The 25101-nt window shown below is 34.7% G+C and overlaps 1 protein-coding gene across 8 annotated transcripts in view; it reads right to left on the reverse strand.

Annotated features, from left to right (window-relative positions):
• Window positions 1–25101, reverse strand: part of Csmd3 (CUB and Sushi multiple domains 3) — a 1082130-nt gene that overhangs the window by 395368 nt on the left and 661661 nt on the right. For all 8 annotated transcript variants that reach the window (XM_063257640.1, XM_063257641.1, XM_063257642.1 and 5 more), the window contains 3 exons: window positions 13172–13354; window positions 10324–10650; window positions 7292–7486 (listed from right to left, as the gene is read on the reverse strand). In XM_063257640.1, the coding sequence (XP_063113710.1) occupies window positions 7292–7486; window positions 10324–10650; window positions 13172–13354 (705 nt within the window). The remainder of the gene's footprint in view (window positions 1–7291; window positions 7487–10323; window positions 10651–13171; window positions 13355–25101) is intronic.

Genomic DNA, 25101 nt, shown 5'->3' on the forward strand with positions numbered 1-25101 from the left:
CTAACTACTGGCAAATCCTCTCACCTTAAAAATATGTTGTTGATTTTCCAGTCAATTTAAATCATTTTCCATTTAAAAAAAAAAGATCCAGTCCAGTTTAAAAGTCTTCTATCATTCCTTTCAAGAATCCATCCATTCAAGATACCTCTTAGGGCAGTGATCAGAGAGACTTGGAGGACAAAGAGGACCATGTTGTGGGAGGACTGGTAACTGCTGATTCACTGTTGCACTCAGCACTTGGGGCACAGACCATATTGTCTTCTCTTTCTACTATCTTGCTTACTGGCTTTTCCTTCCACTCTCTTTGCCTGTGAGGAGATGGGGCTAGGAAGAGGTAGAGCATGCTGTCACATCCTCTCCTGGCTGCTGCCACTTCCCTCACTTACTCTGACTAGTCTCTGGTGCTTTCCATTTGTCAGGCATTGAGCATGTTTATTTTCCCATGAGAAGAATAAATGAGCTGTTTGAAAAGGCCAACAGAGAGGAGATGTGGCTTGATACAGGGAAGCTTAACCTTTTCCAGTCACCATCCTGCTTCTATCCCTAAGAGCAACCCTGTGGTCTCTTTTCAGATTTCCTTTATTTGGTGGCCAAACTCAAGTATCTTCTTTGATTGTTTTTGATGCATAGAAAAATTACATCTCTGACTTGTCAAATTGTTTGAAATGGACCTGCCTCCAAATTGCTAGATTTTCCCCAAATTCTTTGATCTTGTTCCACAAGCACAGAAGGCAGATCAAGTCCACTGTTTAAACAAATACCTGCCTAGGGATCCTAGTTCCTCTTATGCAGGCATCTGTCTTCTCTGTGAGCAAATCTCTTAAGAGTCCTTCCTTCCAAAGTGGGTCAGTTCTAAGTAGAATAGGATTCTTCAGCCTGATGCAGATTAGACAGATAGAAGATAGATAGATAGACGTAAAGATGGTATAGATTTATCTTTCTTATTGCAGCTTATATAAATTAGGTGTGGGTAGACATAGATCAAGAATAAGATAGAAGAGTCAGTTAGAACCCAGGTAAATTCTGTAGAGAATGTCTGGGCCACAGTGTCTAGGGAGAGAAATATTGGCACTTTTTCTTCTTTAGTAAGGAGTCTAAATTGCCAATTCAGAAGCAGCAGGAAAATGTAACTCTACTCCTTGTTACTCACACATTTACTTCTATTGTTTTCCTTATCAGGAAGGTTGCAAAGATAACAATGCTTGAAATTATTATGGGTCTCCACCAGAAAGAGGTGCCTTTTCTTTCATTCAATTTGATCTCAGCATCATAATTAAATCATCACTTTTAAGCCATAGTGTTTGCCAGACTCTTTCAATATATTTCACTAAATGAAATCTTCTTTAGCTACAAAGCAGTCCAGTGAATGTATTATGTGCTAATCATATTCAAGAACACAACCATGTAATCCAGAAGGCCAATATATTTCATTCTCACTTTTGTTAAGGAGGTTGTTTTAGACTAAAGAGGGCACTGCTGGATAGCATGTAATAGGCAGGAAAGGCAGAGCCATGTGTAAAAAGGAATAAAGAAGTAGATAGTACGTATACTCAAGGTCTTCTGAGACCTGCAGAAGTTTTTATGAAGAAATTAATGGTGGGCACAGATCAAAATAAACAGTACATTTCTAGGTTGAAACGACAAAGCCTCCTTCCTGCATGAGATTTATGGGGGAAAGGTGAAGGACTATCAGGGGAGAACTGCTCAGAAGCCACATCTTTTCTGAGAAGAGAGGAACATCACTTGGCTTCTATCTAGAGAGCAGAACGGATTAACAACAAGAGCAGAGCCCAAGACCAGTTTTGAGACTATCACAGCCATTGAGGCCAGAGGTACTGCTGATATCAACATTACCAGAAGTGGAAAAAAAAAATAACTGGGTTCTGAAAATATTTTAGAAAGAGTTACATTTTTCTGAGACACTACATAGTTGTCACAGGAAAATAAAAGGAGAAAGGAATGCCATATGGCCTGATTTACTGACATCACAGTATTTCTTTTAATAGTCTTTGACAGTAGCAGATTTGGACTGATAGGGACATCAAATCAGTTTGCGATACTGGATAAGTCAGAGATGAATATTAAACAGTTAAGTGCAGTTAATGAGTAAGAATTGAATACATGAGTTTCTGCTAGGCTAGCAATAGAAAACTGAGAGATATCAGCACGTAGTGGTTACTTCAAATTTGAGACTGTGTTAAAGTCATCGATAGACTAAATGGAAGAGGAGAAAATATCTGAAACCTAGCTCTGTGGTAAACACTCAAATCATACTGATGAAGAGAAACAAAGAAGGGAGACTAAACAAACCAGCTTAGTGTTGTTGCAGGCAGCTGAGTTAGTTAGAAATATTACAGGCAGTGAGACTGAGCTAGGTCCTCAAAGGAGCCAGTGCACAAGCCAAGACACCTTGCAACTATGGGCGAGACAGACACCTCCCGCTGTGGGCCAAGACTCAAGAAAAATGATCAAACAAATGCATCCATATCCTAAGGACTGATATTCTAAATGGCGCCCTATCACCCTGAGGAAGTCAGGAGTCACGATTCCAAACCCCAAGGGAAAAGTCACTGCTAACAATGCCCATATGTGACTCGCTTCCCCATTTGCCCCTAATGTAAACAATTTTACCTAAACTATTAATCTTCTTGGTTAATCATAGTTCTGTCCCATCTTATGCCCATCTGCCTTGTGAGTTCCCAGTTTTCCCCACCTTGAACCCGTCTCACCCCAATGATTTTACTCTATAAAAGTCCTTGGAAAAGACAGAGTCTTTGGCAATCTTCTCAGAAGCCTTCTGTCTCTCTCAGACAGAAGCTCTCTTTCTCTGAATAAATATATTCTGCTCTTAACTGCCGTTGTTCCCAAAATTCATTCTTCAATTTTAGAGAACATGAGCTCGTACCAGACATAGTAGATCGGGAGTTTCATTCCCTTGAATCTTTATTTAAGAAAATGAAATGCAAGAAGATGTATATCTTTCATAAAATCAAATAGCATTAAAATTTTAAGGTACAAAGGAACATTTAGTTTTAAAAAAAAGACTGCATATGTTTTAGATTTTATAACAAAATATTGAATAGCTTGTAATTTAACACTTATTTTTGGTCTTCAAATACACCCGTCTCATCTTTCTGTCTTTATGAATAGAGTTCAGTAACATTTATTTTCAAAAACAATGACATTCACCATTGAATAATGAACGTTCATACTCAGGAAATGTTTCCTTTAGTTGCCACAACAGAGATAGGAAAATTAGTTCATAACCAACTCTTTTTTTTAAGCAGAGAACTCTGTGACTTAGTGCTTTCTATTTGACATGTGAGAGCTTTCCTGATTTATCTAAGCCTCAGAGCATGGCTCAGATGTTTATTACTGGCAAATATACAGGGAAACATTTATAAAATAAGAATGCAACTCAGAAAGCAACTTGAAAAGGCATGCCAAAATTTTGAACTCTTTCAATTAAAAAATTCTCATAATATTTTATAATAAGGTGCTGGATATGTCACCAAGCTTCCAAGGAGACAGACTTCCACTGAAATCATAGGCCTGGGATGAACTGATGATTCACTGGACAATGTATGGTAGAGTACTTCTTAATAAATTGATGATTATATTTAGGGAAGATGAAGAGGTAAGCACATGTAAACCAAGTTACGGGCCAAGGAGTACAAAAATGGTAAGAGAGAGGAGAATAGTTTGGCAAAGCCAGGCTTCTATGTACAGTGTAGATACTGAATGCTGGGGCTTATGCCTTAGGACTGTGTGAAACTTCTGCATTCCAACTAAGAGGCAAACATGGTAAAAATTTCTTTCTTATTAATGAATCTTAAATCACTCTGCTAAAGTTCCTAAGTCTGGATTAATCACAGTGGACAGTTCATCCATGTTAGCAACTAAATTATTAGCAATGACAAACAGTGAAAAGAGGAAAAAAAAAATGTAACGCAGATGTTCCTGCTAGACGCTAAGTGCTAGGTAACTGTGCTTAGCAAAAAACAAAAAAAGGGGTACAAAACAAAAAAGGAGGAGCTCAAGGAATTTCCCAGCAGCAGCTCAGGAAAAAAATTCTTAAGTAGGACCACTGAAGGATTCAACTTCTAGAGACCCTGTGTGCTTCCTCAAGAAGGGAAAGAAACCACTTACCACACTGTCCATGGCTTCAGGATGTTTCATTTAAGGAGACCTGAAACCAAGGATAGCTACCTAGAGACAGTTACATATAGGTTTTAGGTCCCATGTGGGTAAAGTTGTCATTGACTGTTATTTAGTCAGGTAGAGATGACAGTTTGTAGAATTTAAAATGAAACGACTTTGATGATGATTGCAAAAATAAATATACATGTTTCATTTTCCATTAGCAGAACTGAAAGATCAGAAGGATTTTAAAATTAAACTTTATCTTCATAATGACACTGGAGAATTTTGGAGAATAAATTTAAATTCTCAGAAAGCCTAAAATCTATACTTATTGTTAAAATTCTGGTCAGTGAATAAAATGAGTGATTCACTTTTAGCCAACTACTATATTTAAACAATCTAAAATATATTTAACCTCAGTTGTAGGATTATAGAACTGGAACATATTAAGAGACTATGTCCCTCTTTGGGCGGGACAATCTTTGTTCTTGGGTTATGGGGAACTGAACACCTTTCCCCTTTTCAGATGTTCCTCAATTTTAAAATTAAGGATGGATTGAAACAGGTGATTCATGAACTTGCAGAATAACTAACCAGTAGATATCCTAACCAGCAGTATCCTAATCAGTATGTATCCTAACCAGTAGGCATCCTAACCAGTAAGAATGATAAAGAGCAGCTGAGAAGAAGGATAGCAGCAATCTTCAAATTGGCAGAAGCCCTAAGTTTTCCAACTATTTTACACTGCCTTCTCTTCACTTGTTCTAAAGGTACTGATAAAAAATCCTGAAAAAAAACCCTTTTCAATTTTAAATATATAGATATCCACACATGTAAGTAACTTTCAAGAAGTTGGATTTTAGAATGCTTCAAGTGAAGATAATAATATCCAAGGAAAATTTAGTCGGGTTAGCACAGATATTAAAAAATGTTCTTTTAAATAAATCTTTTATATAAAAATGTTCAGTAGGAAGAGAATAAAAGAGTTTTGGACACAATGCTAAGTATATTGGAGGCTGTGATAGTGCCCTAAAGGTGAAAGATGGTAAAGACCAAAACTTTTTCAAGAAAATCTAAAATATCTTGAGAACAAAGGAAGAAAATAGGATTCTCAGAACTGGTTTTTATATAAGTAGGAGCTGCCATGAGATAACTTGAGAAATGGTGGGGGAAGCAGAAAGATTTCAATAATTCTGAAAAAGTATGCTTTTCTCAGCTAGTCTCAGACCTTTATTGTTAGTACATAAGCAGAAGTGCGACCAAAAAACAGGAAATCAATGCAAAGCTTAATTAGAGTCTAAGACATCAACCTCACTTAAGATTTATAGGCACTGATGTCAGACTGCTTGCTGGATGGAACTGGCTCAAAGCGTGGCCTGCAATATGGTAGGTAGCCTGGCAAGTGTCACAACAAAATTGCATGTGGCCCACCCTGCCTCAGACTTCTTTGGCTCCAATCTCATTCTTAGTGATGTTCCCACCTTGGTGTTGGATCCACAAGCAGGCAAGTGAGCCAACTATGTGTCATTTCACTCATGCACACAAAAAACCAGTCTCGTCTTTCAGGAACTTCATACAGCTTCTTTTTCAGGGTGTTGGAAGGGATAATTGGCTGGTGCCAAATTAAGAGTTGTGAATACACTGTCTTGCTTAGTTTTAAAAGTTAAATACCATTATTTGCTACAGAAAGTTGCAACTTGTCTTCCAGAATTCACAGTGATTTAAAAATCATTTGCTATTAATATAATTGCGTATTACTCACCACCACCACCCACCCCCCCGGCAACCAGCTAGGTACTAAGGAGTACTAAAATCAACAACATGGGTAAGCATGGAGCATCCTACAAAACTTAACACTTACTTGTAGGTGCTGTCTGTGTCTCTTCGCTCAGGCTAAAATCCATTTTCAGGACACAGGAGGAGAGGACTCAGGACCTGTCAGTTCCCAGCCTAGCAGTTCCACGGGCCCCAGCATAACTCCAGAACCACTGAGCACTGTTGGCCAAGCACGCTTTTCACCCACCCTGCGGTCATGTCCCTCGTGCTCTCCCTGGTTACTCTAAACCAGGACTGTACCTTATGCTGGAAACAAATCTATCACCACCCATTGTTTCGTTAAGTGTTTTTATAGGCTTTCCAAAATCTGGGTCAGCAACTGTCACAAAGGAATGAATGGAATCCCGGTGTGGTGGCACAGCCTGCAAATCCAGCAGCCTGGGAGAGTGAGCCACAAGGACTGCAAGTTCCCTCACAGCCAGGGCAATCCTAGGCTCAATTTGAGGTACAGGGGGTTGGGGAGCCCTGCAGCAAAGCATGATGTAAAAATTGAACACTGCTTCCTGTTTTTATATCTTGTAGTCTTATTATGTGGTCTCACTTTTTAAAAAATAATATCAGAGTTGTATCTGTTGCCTGAGCAGTTTTTTCTAAACCCTTAACAACGTTAAAGTTTGGTAAAAAATACTAAAGTCATGTAGTTAGGCACCCTAAACTCACAAATGGAAAGACACTAGAAATAAAGAAGGGGGCACTAACTGAAGGGGCAACTGTGAAAATAATGTTACATAGTCTGGAGTTCATCAGTCATCCGAGCCAATGAAAATCAGCAATTTATGCATCTTTTTTTGAATGCTACACTTCAAAACCTATATATCTCATAAACATTCTCAATTCAGCGAGAAGTTCAGTAAATGAATGTTTCTGTTGTAAATCTGAACACTGGTAAGTAGAAAATTGGGGAAAGTAAGAAAAAGAAGGAGTCATTTGAAAAATTATCATGTGATTATTATCAAAGGTTTTTCGCAGTTCTAGCTTATCTCTATATACGTACACTCTGCATACATAGACATCTACATCTATCTATATATGTATATGTGTTTATATATATATTTCTGAATTTTCTGCACTATACTTTTTGGAAATAAAAATATTGAAGATGAATTTAGCAAAATATACTTATAAAATTATAGATGTTAACTATATCAGTGTTTTAGCATAAATTTAATACATTAATAATGATCAATTCAATTTTGAAAATTAAGGATACATCATAATAATTAAAACACAAACAAAATAAGATACACTAATGCAGTAACATGAAGTATGTGTAGTGATGACAGCTTTATGCTTCTGTCACTGCCGCACTTACCTCCACATCTTGGAATCGGTCCACTCCACATTACTTTTCCATCCATAAGAATACATGTAATTGTTTCTGTTCCCTGGGTTTTAATAAATCCTTCTTCACAAATAACTGAAATTGAACTTCCTAATTGAAAGTTGTCCCCAAACCGCCGTGCATTGATTGGAATTCCAGGATCAGGGCACTCATTATGTCCAAAGGCTTAATAAGGATAAACAAACAAAAACACAGAGCTATGTGACACAGGGGGATCTTTATATATATTTTGATGGGAGAAAAAAAAAAAAAAAAAAAAAACAACTCTTAGACTGCATTCCCCAGTGATATGCAATAGGTGCGCTGGTTTTAAAATACGAATTGTAACCTAAGATTATAAAATTTCAAAATATAGTTATTTCAGCTTTATTATTTGTGAAGATCATGGAGGCATGTCTATGTAAACATTTTTAGTATAAGACAGCCAGAATTCCAATTACTGTGAACAGTAAGCAATTTGTGACTATCTTATTAGAAATTTCTGACTCACTTAGAAGGGAGTGGAAAGACAGACTCATTATAGGAATTAAAATGGAACTTTTCAACTTAGTATGAGAGCCTTCTAATTTCTTTGTAATTTTTCCATGACATTTACCTTCTGTCACCTGGGAACAGGGAAGAGGATTAACTCTTTGCAATTACCAAGTTCTAGATACTATAATATTATCATCTCACTTAACATTTTAGAACAGTGAGAAAAAAAAAGGATCAGTGTAGAGTAATGTTAGACTCAGAAATATCAACATTTCTATGGCCTCCAGCCCTAGAAATAAGACTTAGAAGGCACAAGCATACCTTGTCTTCTGAGTTTTAATTTTTCTCAGCACACTATTGTGTCATGAGTTGTCTCAAGTTTCTCAAGAGAACATGAAATGTCAACCTCAGAGCCACTAAGCTTGTTTCCCGTTTCACTATATATGCAACCCAGTTAGAGCAAATAAGCACGAGTGAAATGACAAAGTACTTTGAATTTTTCATAGGTTATATTTTATGTGAACTACTCCAAATTTTCTTTTCATCCGTCAAGATGGTCAAATGGGTACCATAAAATCCTAACTTAGCATAATATAAGGGGAAACTATTTCCATTAGGAGCAAAGTAGTATCACCACATTGAATTGCAAACTGACAGCCTATAGCCTTGTCAGCTATGCTACTTGTTCCAAAAATTAATGGCTGGACACTGATAACCACATACTCCTAGGTGCTGGCCAGCCACTGAATCATCACATACACACTCCCAATTGTAAACTCGAGACTGGCTATGTCAGTTCAGATGAGGATAAGTTGCTAACACTCAGACAACCTCTTTCCCATTATAATCTCATCACAATAAACCACACCCTCAGGGGAACTGGGACAGATCTGACTGTGCCAAGAGATGCCACACTAATTGCTGGCAATCTCTCTTTTCAATGAAAAGCATGGATGATGGCATGTGTATCACCCTCCCTCACAGCCCAGTCCTAACAGAAACCCACACCTAGACTTAGTCAGCGACACAGTGCCTTCTGCTTATAAACTATATAATACAGGTAATGTGTGTAAGTAGCAAATACACACTAGTATAAAATTGTTCATAAAGGACACACAGGCTGCAGGCTGCTAGTTGAACATGGCTGCTTGAGAGTATGAGCTCTTCTCCATTCATTGGTCACTGAATGATATTCCCTAGTTGTTCCTGGTTATTTGTGAACTACACTGAGTTGGAAAAGAATCTACAGTTTCAGTTACAGTAGTCGGGAATAAATGTGCAAATATTTTATGAGATGTTTATCATTGTTGTATCGATTCTATATAAATACATATTGCTATTCTATTTCTTATTTTTCATGATTTTTCATCATGGCATATTTTTATTTGTAGTATTAAGTTAAACTGCATAAAATATTAAGGTAAAATCTAAAATATATAAAAAATGTACTTTATAAAAACACATTTCTAATAATTATTTTATCTTATGCTATCAGAAAGCATATCTGGTTGCTTTAATATATAAGGGAAAACTAATACTCATCAGAATAAATAATTATTAGAGGTAAACATTAAATATAAGAATTTACATATGATCAATTAAATCACTTAATATAAAATGAAAAAGAGGCTAGGTATTTAGCTTAGCTGCACAAGCACCTGCCTGGCAAGTGCAAGATCCTGGGTTTGATCCTCGGTACCAAAAAAAGAAAAGAAAACAAAATATTTGAAAGTACCACAAACATTAAAGTTAAAAAATATTATGAATTTAAGACAAAGTAATAACTGTAAATCTGACTACATCTATGAAATCATTTTATTAATTATAGTTTTTGCTTTTGTTTCTTTTTGGTACTGAGAATTGAACACACAACCATGTGTTTGTCAGGCAAGCACTGTGACACCAAGCTTTATCTCTGGCCCTTAAAATATCTTTAAAGAAACTCAAATTAAGCATGCATTTTGTACTGCAAGTCTCCTTGAAACAAATCACACCTAACTGAAACATAAATGATACACATTTACACATTGACAACTTAGTAGAGACAGAATTCACTAGCATTGCTTTGAAAAGAAAATAACTGCACTTTGTTAAAAATTGCCAAAACTCAGCTTTCATAGACAAGGGTGGGTGCAAAGTGTAAAATTCTTTTTAAAGGTGAACACCATGAGCTGGACATTAAATCTCACCTTTGTGAAAGTTCTGAATATTAACTTATCAGATCAGTCAACAGAACTCAGTGGAGTTCTACAGATTCAGACAGAGTAAATGCAAAAAGAAGCATTCATGTGTGCATGCATTAACCTTCAAGGTGGGAGTGTGTATCTTCTCTATGTGATGCACCTTTCGGCTACAGTTCTAAAAACTTTTCAGATAAATAGTATTCAATCGTTTGAAAACCAAAGGTATTTGGGTGGTATTCAACAGCCATACAACTCCAGAAACAACTCAAATCTAGAGAAAGAGAAACAATGTAAAACAATCATCAAGGCAATGATTCAAAAGACAGCCCAGTAAACAATACTTACTGTTGTAAGTGATATTAAATCCACGTCCTGACATTGAGTGATCAGCTTGAAATTCCAGCCTCAGTATGTGACTGTTGCTTGTGAGATGGGAGGGCACTTCTGCTCCAGTAAAGGTCCCCAGGATCGGGGAATCCGGAGAATCGCCATCTTTAACAGCGAGGAAGTCAAACTGGGATTCCAGATCGAAGTCATTGAAGGAGAGGTGTATTCGACTTCCGGGGTCAGAGATTATAGTCCAGATGCAATTTAAATTATTTCCATACCCTTCCGGGTAATCGGGAGAAAGAACTGTTCCCATTGGTGCAGTAAAGTTAGAGAGACAAGGAACTGGTAAAATAGGAAGATTATAAAGTACAGTAAATAATCAAAAGCAATACTTTATCTTACTTTGTCACATGCTATATTTAATGATAATCAGCTATTTGATAAATGTATCAAACAATGCAAATTACTTTATGAAGCAGAAAAATAAACATTTGTGTATCAGAAAAGGCAACCAATACCCCAGATGAACCGAAGACAGTATGTTTATATATGTACAAAAATATAGCGAGTAAAAGCAACAATTTATTTTGACATTTATCATGTTTATGTTACTAGTTTAGTAACTACTGGACTGAATCCACACTGAAAATGTGTTTGCTTTGATGATTTATTTTTCCTGCCCAGAAAAAAGTTTGAGATCACATTTTAAAATTTCAATGTGGCAGGGAAATATAAAGGTCTAGTATCTCTCGTGAAGCTCATTCACTTGGTTTTCCTCTACTTCCCAAATGGACTTAAGTGTCCTCCTGTTCCACACTCTTCTATTTGCTGGAAGCTTGCAATAATTTGATTCTGTAACCTCTGATTTAAGTCATACCTCAAAAGCTGTCTGGAAAGAAACACATTCTGCATACTTTCCATGTTGCAAGTTTCGATTTAAACAGACTCCAAAAGTTTCGATGTTGCAAGCCACGTGATCTTTTATGCAGCTACTGTGTCACCTTGGCAGGAGAGCAGTTAAACTGCTATACGGAAGCATGTTTCAAAAGCACTTCACTCGTTAACCCAGGTAGCAGACTGTATTTGGAAGATTTCACTTAGCTTTTTCTGATTTAAATGACACCCACTTGGGCAAAGTCGAACCAATGTCACCACCCTACTCAACCTTATCGATTGAATAGCTAAGTCTTTACATCACATTAAAAATCCACAATGATATTTGCAGTTTTCATGTAACTTCGTTTCGCCCAAGGTTACTACTAACAGTAAATGTATGGCTTACTATTATGTCCTATTATCCATATAAGCATTTTGCTTTTACAAAATTCTTCCATCTATATTTTAATGTTTTGTTTTATGTAACTGCATACCAATATGCAGAAAAAAACTAGGTTACAATTTTGATTAAAGTTACAGAACAATTTGTATATAAATTTGTATATTTAAATATTCTCGTTCAGAAATATGGTTTCAATTTTATTTTCATGAAACTTTCTTTTTGTGTTAAGTTTTATGAGCTTCTACTTTATTGGCCTTCAAGAAAGGATAATTTCTATGAATTTAATAATTTTCTTGAGTAAATACTTTCAAATTCATTTTCAAGACAGGATGTTGGAGCATCTCAGGAAGATGAAAAGGAGGATTGCAAGTTGGACCTTGGAAATTTAGTAACTTTTGGAGTCTGTTTAAAAATAAAAATAAAATAGTGGTCTGGAAATAAGCTAAGTGCCAAGCTTACCTTAAAATTAAAAATTGAGTTCAATTTACTACCATTTTTTTTCAAATTAGATATTGTTTATATGTTAAAACATTGTTAATTGCTACATTCATCATGTATCAGGATGCTGGGCTTAATTACTTTTCAATAGTATTAAATGTTTAGATAGTCAATAAATTTAAAAAAATTGTTTTAGAAATATTTTCAGTAATACATTTGTCACCTATTAAAATGCTTTTCAAATATTATCATTTTCCTGTGATATACTCCATTAAGGGATTTTTAAATATTAAACCAACATCATAATACACCTAAAATTAAAGATACTCAGTCTCTTGAAGTATTAACATAATGTAGGTGATATGAAGAGAATTAAATTAGATTAATGTATTTCCTTCTCTCAAACGTGCTTCACAAAGTGATCTTAGACATAAGAACTGGCCCCAATCTAAGAATATTCTAGTAAGGGAATGCCAGATAATAATTTAAAAAACTAAAAAGAAAAAGAAAAAAAAATCCCACTGCGTTATAATGGAATGAAGAGAGTATTTAATTGAGTCTCTAAGAGCATCAACAAGTAATAACACTTAAGCATTTGTTGTAGTTAAACAAAATATCTGGACAAATACTTTTAATCCAAGCACACTTCTTATCATAAACGTTAATGAATTTTATTCTGTGTAATATAAACAAATGGTACTGTATACAATTAATACAAGCATCCATATACAAAAATAAGTTAATGCATTATACATAAAACAGAAGTTTTAAATATTTTAAGTGTTCTTGATTGCTAATATGCACACACTATCTTTTTAAAATAAATGAGTATTTGAATTAGTACACATATATGATTTCCATAAGAAGTATGCTATGTATAAATAATAAAATGACACAAATTTAAGTGTAATAAGAAAACTTTTAATATATATTTTGAAATTACCAAGTGAACTCTGTTAACTTTATTTAAATCTGTAATGAAATTTGTAATTTGGCAAAATCACACTAGTTAAGGATAGTATCGCAAAGTGCTAGTCATCCAAAAATAATTACACGGTTCCAGCTCTTTGCAATTAATTACAAAAGCAATTATATGCAAGGACAGGGTAGCATATGCTCTCTAGAAGCAAAGCATTTGGTACTCACAGATACAGATGGGTATGTTTGCAGACCATTGGTTATTCTCTTGACAAACAATGGATTTCTCTCCAATTAATTCAAACCCAAACTGGCATTCAAACCTTAAAATATCACGATTAGAAAACCCATCGCCTTCTCTAATTCCATATAAGGGTGTACCAGGATCACCACAGCTTTCTTTCTCAATTTCTGGAAAAATAGAAGATAAAAGTCACCTTCCCAGAGCTGGAGAAACATGATACCACCCTACAAGGTGAGTAAATGTGTAGTAAGTGAAGATATCTCAGAATAAAGGATGGATGTATTCACTAATCTTTTTTTTAAATTTTCTTTTGTTGTGCTTATGGACAGGATTTATTGCAATGATTTATAGGAAAAACTTAGTATATTTCTTCCATTTTGTAGTTTAGGAATCTGAGGTCATTATACATAATGAGGGTGTTAGAGGTTGTACCCAGCAGACCAGTTATACAAAGTCTTAGATTTTGTTTGTACTACATTTATACATACAAATATTCACAAGTATACTTACGCATATGTTTCTCCAAAATCCCAAAGACTTTTTACTCTAGAAGTATGCATATGATACAGTGCATTCTTACATCCTGAGCTGCACATGCGAAGTGTTTATTGCCTGTGTGTGCTTGTATTAGTCAGTGAGTGCCTCTAACATGATCCACAGCATTTTCGGGTAACTGTTGACTAAATTACCTCCCCAACTAAACAATCACTGTCTACTAACAGTATAAATTAATTTTGCATTCCTAATTGCCAAGCTCCACTTCTAGACAAACTTTTACTGGATGAATTGAAGGCTGAAAAGGATGTGTTGTCAGAGCATCATTTAAAAAGCATCTTTTGAGAGACATCAACTATGAAAATATCTGAGACTGGCATGTGAAGAAATGAATGTCAGCAATGCATTACTTGGTGGCTCTGAAATCTCAGTTTTGTCTTCAAACAATTGCAAGAAGAAAGTAAACATAAAACCTGGAAACAAAACTGTATCCTACACTGACTCTGACTCCAAAATTTACACACTTCTGTTTGTTCTATAAAGCAAAAGCCCTGATTTAGTATGCAGCGTTACAGTCTTTCTCGTGCTTTTATATTAAACCTACATAACATGTAAAATTATAAATATATAATATAAAAATTTTTTACCACAATGTATTATTTTATAAAAATATAAATAGCATGCTTTATTATCACCTGTATTATACTGTCAGGATTATTTAAAACAGTCTTTTTAGCCAAGCAATAATGTTTCAGAGCTACAATGTTACCTCAGTTTATGCACTTAATTTGTTTTATAATTTTGGGAAAGATGCCTGCATTTGTGTTTGTGTGAGAAAGATGACCATGGTTATGTTTGTCAACCAAAGTGGAGTTTGTAAGCGGAAGCGAAATTTTGTTAAATGCTTTTGCTTTTGAACTAAAATGTTTGAAAAGAGAAGCATTCATGAAACGAGGTATTACTGGACTTTTGATCACCTTGGTAGAAATCACAGATAGTTATAACCATTCTTTTAAAACACTGGACTTCATTTACATAGTTTCATTTGTCATGAGTGACATTGTCTATAATAATTTGTTGTTTTTCCCATCCAGTTTTAATATCAAGAAAACAAATCAGCAATTTTCTATATCTTAACCAACTTCTATTTAGTTTGTACAGCTTGAATCTTTAGTGTTTGGAATGACCTCCAGAAAGCTTGTAATTTAAGATTCGTTACAGTTAGGATGTTTTCAAAATTGATAGTTCAGTGGTCATGGAATTGTTACAGGGTTTATATGTATTGTTTTTACAAATATAAGTCATAAATCTTCTTCATACTTAAGGATATTTCTTGTGTTTACTCCCCTGGCTCTCTTTCTTTGTACTTAAAAACGGCTGTCAATTTCTTAGTTTTTAAAAACCAAGTACTGCTCTTGTTGATCTGTACTATTGTTCTGATGTTTGTCTAAGCATCGACCCTTTTCATCTTTTTGGTCTTGTCTTCAACTTTCTTTGGCATTATTTTTCTGGTTTTTTTCTATCTTCTTCAGTTAACAACTGAGTTAATTTCATTAATTTATTTCTTTTCAGCCTTGCTAGTTTTCTACAAATACATAAATTTCAAATTTCAGAAATGTTATTCCAAGTACTGCTTTGACATGGGAAAGTTAAAGTTCAACTTCCAAATAGTTTAGTTTCCATTTTATTTTCTTCTTCAATTTAAAAATAGTTTTACTGTTTTTAAAGTCATGAGTTAGAACTACAATTTCTCCCATGATTTATATTTCAGTGCTTTAAAATTTAAGTTTCAGTGTTTTTTTTACTATGAATATTATTTCTTTAGTATTTTATCTCTCTCTCCATGTATCTAGATAGATAGACAGATGATATAAATATAGATATAGATATAGATCACAGTGAATAAACCAGTAAAATATCAATTTATCCATGTCAAGTTGAAATTATTTGTGACCTTAATATTTCTGTCTGCTTGTTCTGACAAGTTACAAAAGATGAGTTAAAATTTCCAATTGAATAGGGATCTTATCATATTTCTTTACATTTGAGTCAGATTTGCTCCACATATTTGAAACCATCATTAACTATTCAATTTACACATGAGACACTTATTTTTGTGGCAGAGGCTGAACTAGAGGAGTTATGTAAGTCAATGAATAAACACAGTGATTCTTGATCTCTAATGGTACATGTACAGCTGGGTGTATACAAACAATAACCAACAAGTAAGGAAAATGGTATTTTAAACTGATACATGTTATGGGCGACAGCTGATATCAGAGAATAGGGGTATTAACATGCCAGTTAGACCTTGCTAGACTTATAGTTTTACTATTCTTATTTAAAAATTGTTTCTGTTACTGGACAAATAGGTTCTTCATCATCCAAAAATGTCCTCATTCCACCTTCACTATTAGTTGCTAAGATACAGAAGTTTAATTTGAAATTATCTCCTTCAACATATTTAACATTTCCCCCTATTCTTCTCAGCATTGCAATATTCCTGATGAGAAATATACTAGCTTCATTTTCCTTTTTTCATAATTAACCTTTTCCCTGATCCTTTCTGTAAGACTTAAGGCTGTTATTTTGAGTGGCTGTTTAAAAAAAAAATACTGGCTTTCAAAATCTAATTTCTCATTTGGTAATTCATTACTTCTGGCAGCTTGTAATATATTTTTTCAGTTTTATTTTTTATTTTATTTTATTTTATTTATTTATTTATTTATTTTGTCTTTTTCGTTTTTATTGGTACCAAGGATCGAACTCACGACTGCCTGCTTGCAAGGCAGGCGCTTATGCCGCTGAGCTAAATCCCCAGCCCCATTTTTCAGTTTTAGAAATTACTAACATTATTCCTTTTAAAATGCTGTTCTTACATATTTATACCTTTTGGAACTTTTTAAAATGAATTTTGGGTATTTAGGATTAAATCCTCATGTTGCATCTTCAACTTTTTTTAAATTTAGCACATTAGAATTTAGCATATATGCATGTGTGTACATTCTTACAGTTGTACATAATAAATTTCAGTTTGCAATTAAACATTTTTATGTTTTTGCTGTAAAACCATGTGTTCATTTCCTAAATATGTAATGATTGTTACTATTCTTTGTTTCATTACCTCCTATTTTTTTACACATACAATTGTTCCCTTTACTTTTGTGAGGATTTCTAGTGTATTTAAGTTTTTCCTTTTTCACTGTTTCTTTGTTTATAAGAAAAGCACTGAGAAACAACTAGAGTGAAATTTTTCTAAGGCCATATGTTTGAAAATATTTTCAGTAAATTATGATTGTTAAACCCATGATGGACATGTGCGGGGAACACAGCTTAGGGGAGAATCAAACTGCTGTGTTTGACTAAACTGTCAGATAAAGGTTTTCGTTCACTTCCTTCCTTAAATCCCTGCAGGTTTTACAGTCTTCATCATGACCTAAACTACCAACTTTCAGGCTTTTTTACTCTAATGTCAGAAAATCATTGAACTTCTGAGGTGAGTACATGCTTGTATTGATCTGTGGTACGTTCTACACTTTGGTGTTCCTCCTGACCTCCAGAGGCCTCTCTTGATGCCCTGATAATTCCCTACCTGAGCACTTGGCTCTGTAGCTGGACTACTTTGCTTGGTGGCAATAGCTAGAGCTTCTCTAAATTGCCATCAGCCTGCTGGCCCTGGGCCACATGGCTTCCCCTGTAGAAGCTGAAGTGATAGCTGTACACTATATACAGCTTCATAGCAACTGAGAATTTTATTTTCCTACTTTTAAGCCTTTTTAAAATGTTTTCTATCATCTTTGGATTATGGCTGAGAGTGTTTGGTTATTTAGAACCAACTTTTTTTTTCCTCCTTTAGTACAACAGTCTCAAAACTCAAGATATGTACGTAAATAAAGGTGTAATTTTGAAGTCATAACACTCTAACATAGACTGAAAAACTGTATTCGTATGTAAAATAAACACACCTATTATGTGGTACTGCCTTTATCATTTTTATCAACACAGGAAGCAAAATAGACATCTGGACAACAATTTATTGCAATAGAGAAGTTTTATATTAGAGATATTTCCAAAGAACAATTATAAATAACAGCTTTCATTTAATGCCCATTAAAATGTTCTGGTACTATTAAAACATTTTAAAATATTCATTATGTAATTTAATATTCAAAGCAGTCCTATAAAGGAGTGACTCTCGCCACTGACAGATGACAAACCTGAAGGTCACAGGAGTGAAGTGACTCACCCAATTTTACATATTTTGTAAACAGTGGAATTTAAGACTTTCTGAATGCAAAGTGCAAATCACCTTGTTATTATGCAAGGGATTTTCATTCACTAGTTATCTATCGATGAAGTCAAATTGATGTAGTTTCCAACATCCATCAAAAAACATGCCAGGCATTATATATCTGTGGTGATGACCCAGTGGCAGGTGCTACTACAATGGCTCTAATGCACCAGAGAGGAATAGGTCAAGTGCTCATGATGCAGAAGATTAGGGTGGGGCCAGGCAACTGGGCAAATGGGAGTGTCCTGTCAATCATGGAGATTCAAGACATATTCCCTGCACCTGTGACCAAGCAGAATGTTGTATTTGTTTTTTCTAGTGTGAAATCAGACAAGTTTTTGATTGGATGGCCTATATCTGACATCAGAATGGGAGATACAGAGGCCTTCAGCTCTTCATCTCCTGACCACGATGAGCTCTTTTACTTCACACTCTCATCCTGTAGAGCATACGTGTTTTTCTACTTTTAATAAATGAAATTTTTGCTATCTTTCACACTTGTCTTGTCCAATTCTATCTGCAGGACTGAAAGAATCTGGAAAGATTCTGGAAAGAGCACCGTAGGCACAAATCACAATCAGAAAGGTAGTGAGAGAGTGGTTCAGAGATCAGACATACATGTTAATAAATCACTCTTACAAGAAGTAACTCAACATTCCACAAGAAGGACCTACTCCTTTTGCTTCCAATGACCTAACCTGCTTTCATAGTCCCCAGTTCTTAAAGGTTCCATCACCTCCCACACTGGGACACTACTTCTCAAATATGGGGACCAGACTTCCAAGACACGGATTTCTAGAAGCACAAAACACATCCAGATGATGATATCATTATATCTTTTAAGGTCAAACTACATTTCCTTCAAGGGGACTGGCCTGACCTTGAAAGTACAGCTTTTTGTTCTGTTTTTGGGCTTCCATAGACCTTTGGACATTTATATTGGTTTATGTGCTATATGGTAATGTACTTTTTCATTTCTCTTCTTTCATTAGCTTTTGTTCACATTCTATTTCAAATGATTATGTGCATGGTGACAACAAATAATTATTTGTTGTTTGTGTATCAGGCAAAGTTATAAGCATTTGTAATTCATCCTGACACTATCATAGGGATGACCCAAAGGAGGAAACTTGCTTGCTTAATTTCATACGAATTTTAAGTGGAAGAACTCATACTCAAACCTACTCAGCATAATTTCATAGATGAGTTCTTAGCATGATAGCTCCCCTCTAACCATCATATGAGAAATAGTTGTAGACATATACATAAAGAAAGGAGAAGAAGGATCAGCAAACAAAATGACAGCATTCTATTGATAAGAAACATGAGCAACCACGACATTCCACAGTTACAGAGAAGCTACATACAGAGAAAATAATAGGATGCTGATATTTTGTTAATAAAATTTGGAGAATTTAAAAGTCTAGTTTTCTTGCAATTGAAGTATATAAGTGCTGGATATCATTTTGTTTTTCCATCCATTTTCAAACCTACCCTGTCCTGTTCTCTGGCCCTCCCTGCAGGATGGGAGTAAGGACTAACACTTGTGGTTTTATAACAGAGTTCTGGGCTCCTGGCTCTCTGTGGAAAGGGTGGTGGAAGGTAGTAATTTTCATCAGACCCTGGTGTGCAGAGGTAAGGAAGAGAGTACAGCAGTGTCCTTCCTGCCACCCTGTCCTTTGCCTTGTCCGCACAGGATGGCTATCTCTCAATAAGCTCCCAAGATATCCAAGCCAGCCTTCTCCACATGGCTGTCCTCTGGTGTCACTAGCTGGGGTAAATGTAAAACTTCTTCCTGTTTCCTAAAGTACTGCTCATATTTAGCTGATGTGAATGTATCCTTTGGCTCCTACAGGATGTCTTCCTGATACAACAAAACTTACCACTGAAATCGCCATTTGATATAGAATCTAGTTTGCATTCCACTAATCCTTGATCTCATTGTCATTTTATAATAATTTTTCTGTTGGAATATTAATTGAGGTTGTGTTTTTTTTTTAATGCTGCCTCACCAGAAGCCAGCTTCATATCATTCTCAACTAAATTTGGAAGGAATACACTATCTATAGTAAGTATCTTTTCCCAGAGTCAGAGGTTAACACCCACAGAGTAACAGCTGCTTCTTCTCTTTTTATTCTCTACTGTGCAGACAAATAAACAAGGCAAGGAAGAGGTGAAAGTAATGTGGATGGTTTAGAAGAAATACGGGCGGAGAATTCAGAATGTTTCCATCCTGTATGTTAAGAATAGATTGAAATATAGGTTTAAACCCCAATGGCTGAGATTTGTGAAAACAGGGATTGTTAATCCTCTATTTTTATTTCTTAAGTTAACTTTGATCCTTGATGCCTCAAGTAATAAACTCTGATTTTAAATTCAATCAGATTTGCAGCCAGAGAGTAACATCTGGCCTTAAAGTGACATATAACTACTGATTGATCAATCTCTCATTTGACAACAGTTGACACTGTGATTCAAATACTTCACAAAGAAACTGTGTAGGTTAAAAGAAAGTGATCTGTAAAACTTGCAGTTTTGCTGATTCTTAATGTTAAGAAGTTTCTTGGGAATTTCATTACCTCAGCAGCAAGCTTACAAAGGTTGTGAAATATAGAATCATGTAGCTAGAAAAGACCTTGTGAGTTAAGCTAGATTTCACCTTCGAGCATCTCAGATAAATGAGACTATAATCAACATTTATAGAGGAGGAAATCCATAACTGCCCAGGCAAAAGTAACGAAGGACATATGTGCAATAATAAATGTGTAGAGTGTTGGAAAATCATGATGAAAACACTGACATTTAAAATGTTTCATACTAAGCACAAAACTTTAATTAAAAATTCAGAATAGTGGCAAATATAGCCTGGGACAAAGTTTAACGTTTTGTACTTAGCTGGTACAGAACATCCACAGCCTGGAGTTACAATAATATACACTTTTAGAGACAAGGAAAATAGAAACACTCTAAAAAGTTACTGAAGTCCTATTAAATGTTTTTGAACATCTTAGCGTTAAAATTAGAATCTCTTTATGTTAAACCAAATGTGCTTGAGTAAGGTGACAATAGATAGAAGAAATATACTGTATTTCAAATAAGCTGGAAGAGGGAATTCTGAATGCTTTTACTGAAGGGAAATGATTAAAATTTACTCTGATTTGGGTGTTACACTATGTATAGACGTAATGAAGCATGACATGGAGCTATGTGTATATATATATATATATATATATATATATGCATATATAATTATTTTAAAATTGTCTATATATAATAAATAATTTAAAACTCTGGTTGTAAAGTACATTGATTTAGAGTTGTTTTATGGATATAATAATATTTGTATTACAAACTACTTATATTTTACTTTCTTGATATCTAAATTACAAATTTAGAGACCTGCAAGTAATGTCTGTAAACATAAGTTCATCCGACTTCATGCTATTGAATCTATGCATTTGTGTTTATATAGCATTTTGCTTCATGATAGTTATTGATATTCATGATTAATCTGACTGCATTCTCTGGAGTTTCATGCATGACTCTGTTCAACAATTGCAATTTTCTCTCTCTTCTCTCTCTTTATCTCTATCTCTTTCTCTATCTTTAACTCTGTCTCTATCTCTATCTCTCTTTCTCTATATCTATCACTGAATGTCTTTGTCTTTTTCTTTAGAGAACATTTTGGAATATACCACGGGACTAAAGTTATTTTTAGGGATATGTCTAAGTTTTCTCAATTTAACAAAATGAAACAAGTAATTTACAAATGAAGATTATTAACTGTTATTAATTATTATTTTTTAAATTTTACAGTAATTTAAAATACAATATACTGTGAACAAATGTCCTGTCCCATAGTTTCCTACTTTACAAATATATTTCATGTCCAAAATTTAAAGGGATATGGTGGGAATCATTTGGGAAAACAAAACCTCACACTTCTTAAGTGCTTTAATTCAGGAAATTTAAATCTAATTTCATTAAGTGTATAATTAGTTCATGTCAGTTCAATATTTATGATCCATTCACTATGTAGGAGAAATTGTGCAAGGAACTGCAGCCATAGAACAAAATATGTCACTTTAGCTTGTGATTATTTAGAGCAGAAGGCATTTGAGCAGCTATAGAAGGGACTTTCGTCTTTCTATCTCAACACAGGCCATAAAATTTTACACAAAGTATACAGAAATATATCTTCTTTATAACAAAAGAGAAAATCTTTGTCACTAGGAACTGGGAAACAACCATGGATGAGTCTGAGACAACTTATTTAAATACCTTTATCTTCTGCTAGTTTCCTCTAAAATATTTCTTAGTCACCCACCACTCTATGTTGCTTAAACCCCTGTCACTTTTTGTGTCTTCACAAGTTTATTGTTTCTTTGTCTGACTGGTACATAATCTTTCTGCTCTTGTCACTTTAGCTCTTCATTTCTTGAGAGAATAATGTACATGTAAATTTTTAATCAAGTGATTACATTTTTTCCTGTTAATCTGCCAGTTTAACTCCTAAGACCAACAAAATATTTAAGAGGGTTACAAGGATATTTATACTCTTCCACACCACAAAATGGTATGTGGCATTATCGGTGCCCTTAAGAGCTACCATCTGTGAGAGCTGCCCCAATTGATACATTAAAAAAAAATCCTCCATATGTATTCTTAAGAAAAAAAAAAAAAAACAGGCCACACTCTGGTAAAAACCATTGCTACAAAATACTAAAGTTTTAAATCTTAAAAATTATTTCAGAAGTTAAATGATGTCTTTTTTGAATTCTGATTATGTGTTCTGGTATGGTTTAGACTAGTAAAGGTGTCACATGAAGAGGCCAGGGATATAGCTCAGTGGTACAAGCGCCTGTCTTGCAAGTACAAGGTCCTGAGTTCGATTTCTGATGTCAAAAAAATGGCACATAAAGTCCCAACTTCCCTAACTTGCATTGAAGCAGCATCCTTAAATTTGAACAATGGTTTATTTACTTAAGGTCTATCCTAGATACCATTCAGAATGTGCCCTCAGGTTGGGACTAGCACTGTGTCTATGACAAAAAGACAATGTCATAGGCTGCCTGAAAGTTAGGACAGAATGAAATTCTGCTTTCAAAGACAGTTTCATTGCCTTAGATCACTACATGCTATCATCTGGTCATTCACAAGAAACAGATCATTTCCTTATCAATATTTCAGGAAGAGTCCTTATTCATATTTTCATTAATTATTCTATTAATTCAACCATTTATTAGTGCATTCATTTAAAAATTGTCCTGAAATTTCACTGTCATAAACAGAAATAAGTAAAATGTAGTCCATTAATGTCTAACAGAAAATAAGAAGCATATATAAATATGAAACACAAATTATTTACCTTTAGAATATGATACATTGGAGACATGGAGAAGAAAATTGAAGAATTGTACTGACCAGTGAAAAAGCAAAACTATTTTATAATTTGAGCATTAGCTATGATTAGGCAAATTTGCATGGATATATAGGTGTTGAGTAGTAGTTTGTGATATTTCAGGAGAAAGGAAGATTTTGATTGAAGGAATGACTGTGTGAAACAAACTAGCACATTTGGAGAATCCAAGTAGCAAAGTATGTTTGGAGTTTGGTTTCGAGGAAGGCAAGGTGAGAGATGAGATTTGGAGGAAGTGGGGTGATCCTTATGTATAATCTGCAGATTGTCTGACCTTATTGTAAGCAGAGATCTGTCACTGATAAACCACACTGAGATTACACAAATCATACAAAAAAAACATACATAGCAACAGTCACATTAACCTCATGTGAGATAAATGCAATGTCATACAGTCTACAGTCAATTAAAGAGACCTGACCTTCCTCCCTTAGCAGCATACAACCTAATAAAAGCTAAAGAATGAAAGTCTTAGGAAGCGTTGTGTTTTATAAGACTGCACACAGCAGCACTCACCTGCACCCTCACTTAACCTGTCTATTTTTAAAATAGTTTCCTTTGAAGTACCTTGAATCAAAGAACAAAGTGAAATATAGATTTTTGTCTAAATTGTGGTAGCTACCTGGTTAAAAGTTTGCAAGCAGAGATAGATCAATATTTTCTGAACTATAATAGCATTCAAAGTGCATGGATTTTTCTTTCAAAAGAATCGTAACTATTAGGCTAACAGCTGTGATCAAAAATTTCAAAACACTATTGCTCTTACTGTATCTACCAGATGGTATAAGGTCTTATAATTATTTGAAGGTACAACTTTGCATATCTATGAAGCAAGGAAGAACAATGAGCTGCTACTACCATGATTATAAAAGACCACACGGAGAAAAGCCACAGTGCAAAGAATAAATAGAATACGTCCTTTGCTTTAAAAGTATCTTATTGATAAACTGTTGGTCCTCAATGAATTAAAGCCTAAGAGTAAGTACTCTAACTCTTTCAAACTAATGAACAGTCACAGAAATCCCTTATGTGCTGAGCTAGTCATGGGGAATGGGAAAATTGGGCGAGGTGTTTGCTCGAGGAGATGAATGTAAAATTTGATCAAACACTTTCTAGCAGTGGTAGTAGATGTAGAAATAACTAATACATTTCTATGTCTTTGCAGCTAATTTCTTCACATCAAGTTAGGTCCCTGAGATTTATATTGATAACCACTTTCCTGTTGTATTTATCTATATTTCAGGATCTTGGCAGTTGTTTTTGTCCAATAAAACTTTATTCAGGCACATCCCTGAAACTGAAGCTAAGAGAGGCTGAGACAGAAAGATGAAAGATTGAAGCCAGCCTGGGCACCTTAGTGTGACCATGTGCCAAAATACAATTAATAATAACAGTGATGGTAAATAAGAGGGCTCGGGATGTAGCTCAGAGTGTTTGACTGCTTGCCTGGCACCTATGAAGTCTTGGATTCAAGATTGAGTACTGAAAATTAAATAATCTTAGGCAAGAATACTAAACTATAGTTAGAATTTTATCATGAACTTACAGAAAACTACACTTTAACTGTTCTGATATTACAGAATACTATAATTTAAAAAGAATATCAAGTTATATTTTAGATATCCTGTTTGGAGCTATGGCTAATGTATAAAAACTAGGTATCTGGTACTTTTTTTACACAGTATGTACAAGATATAGTGTTTTGGACA

Source organism: Cavia porcellus, unplaced genomic scaffold (assembly GCF_034190915.1).
Source record: "Cavia porcellus strain 051 isolate PalLab524CR breed Dunkin Hartley unplaced genomic scaffold, mCavPor4.1 scaffold_10, whole genome shotgun sequence".
Classification (NCBI taxonomy): domain Eukaryota; kingdom Metazoa; phylum Chordata; class Mammalia; order Rodentia; family Caviidae; genus Cavia; species Cavia porcellus.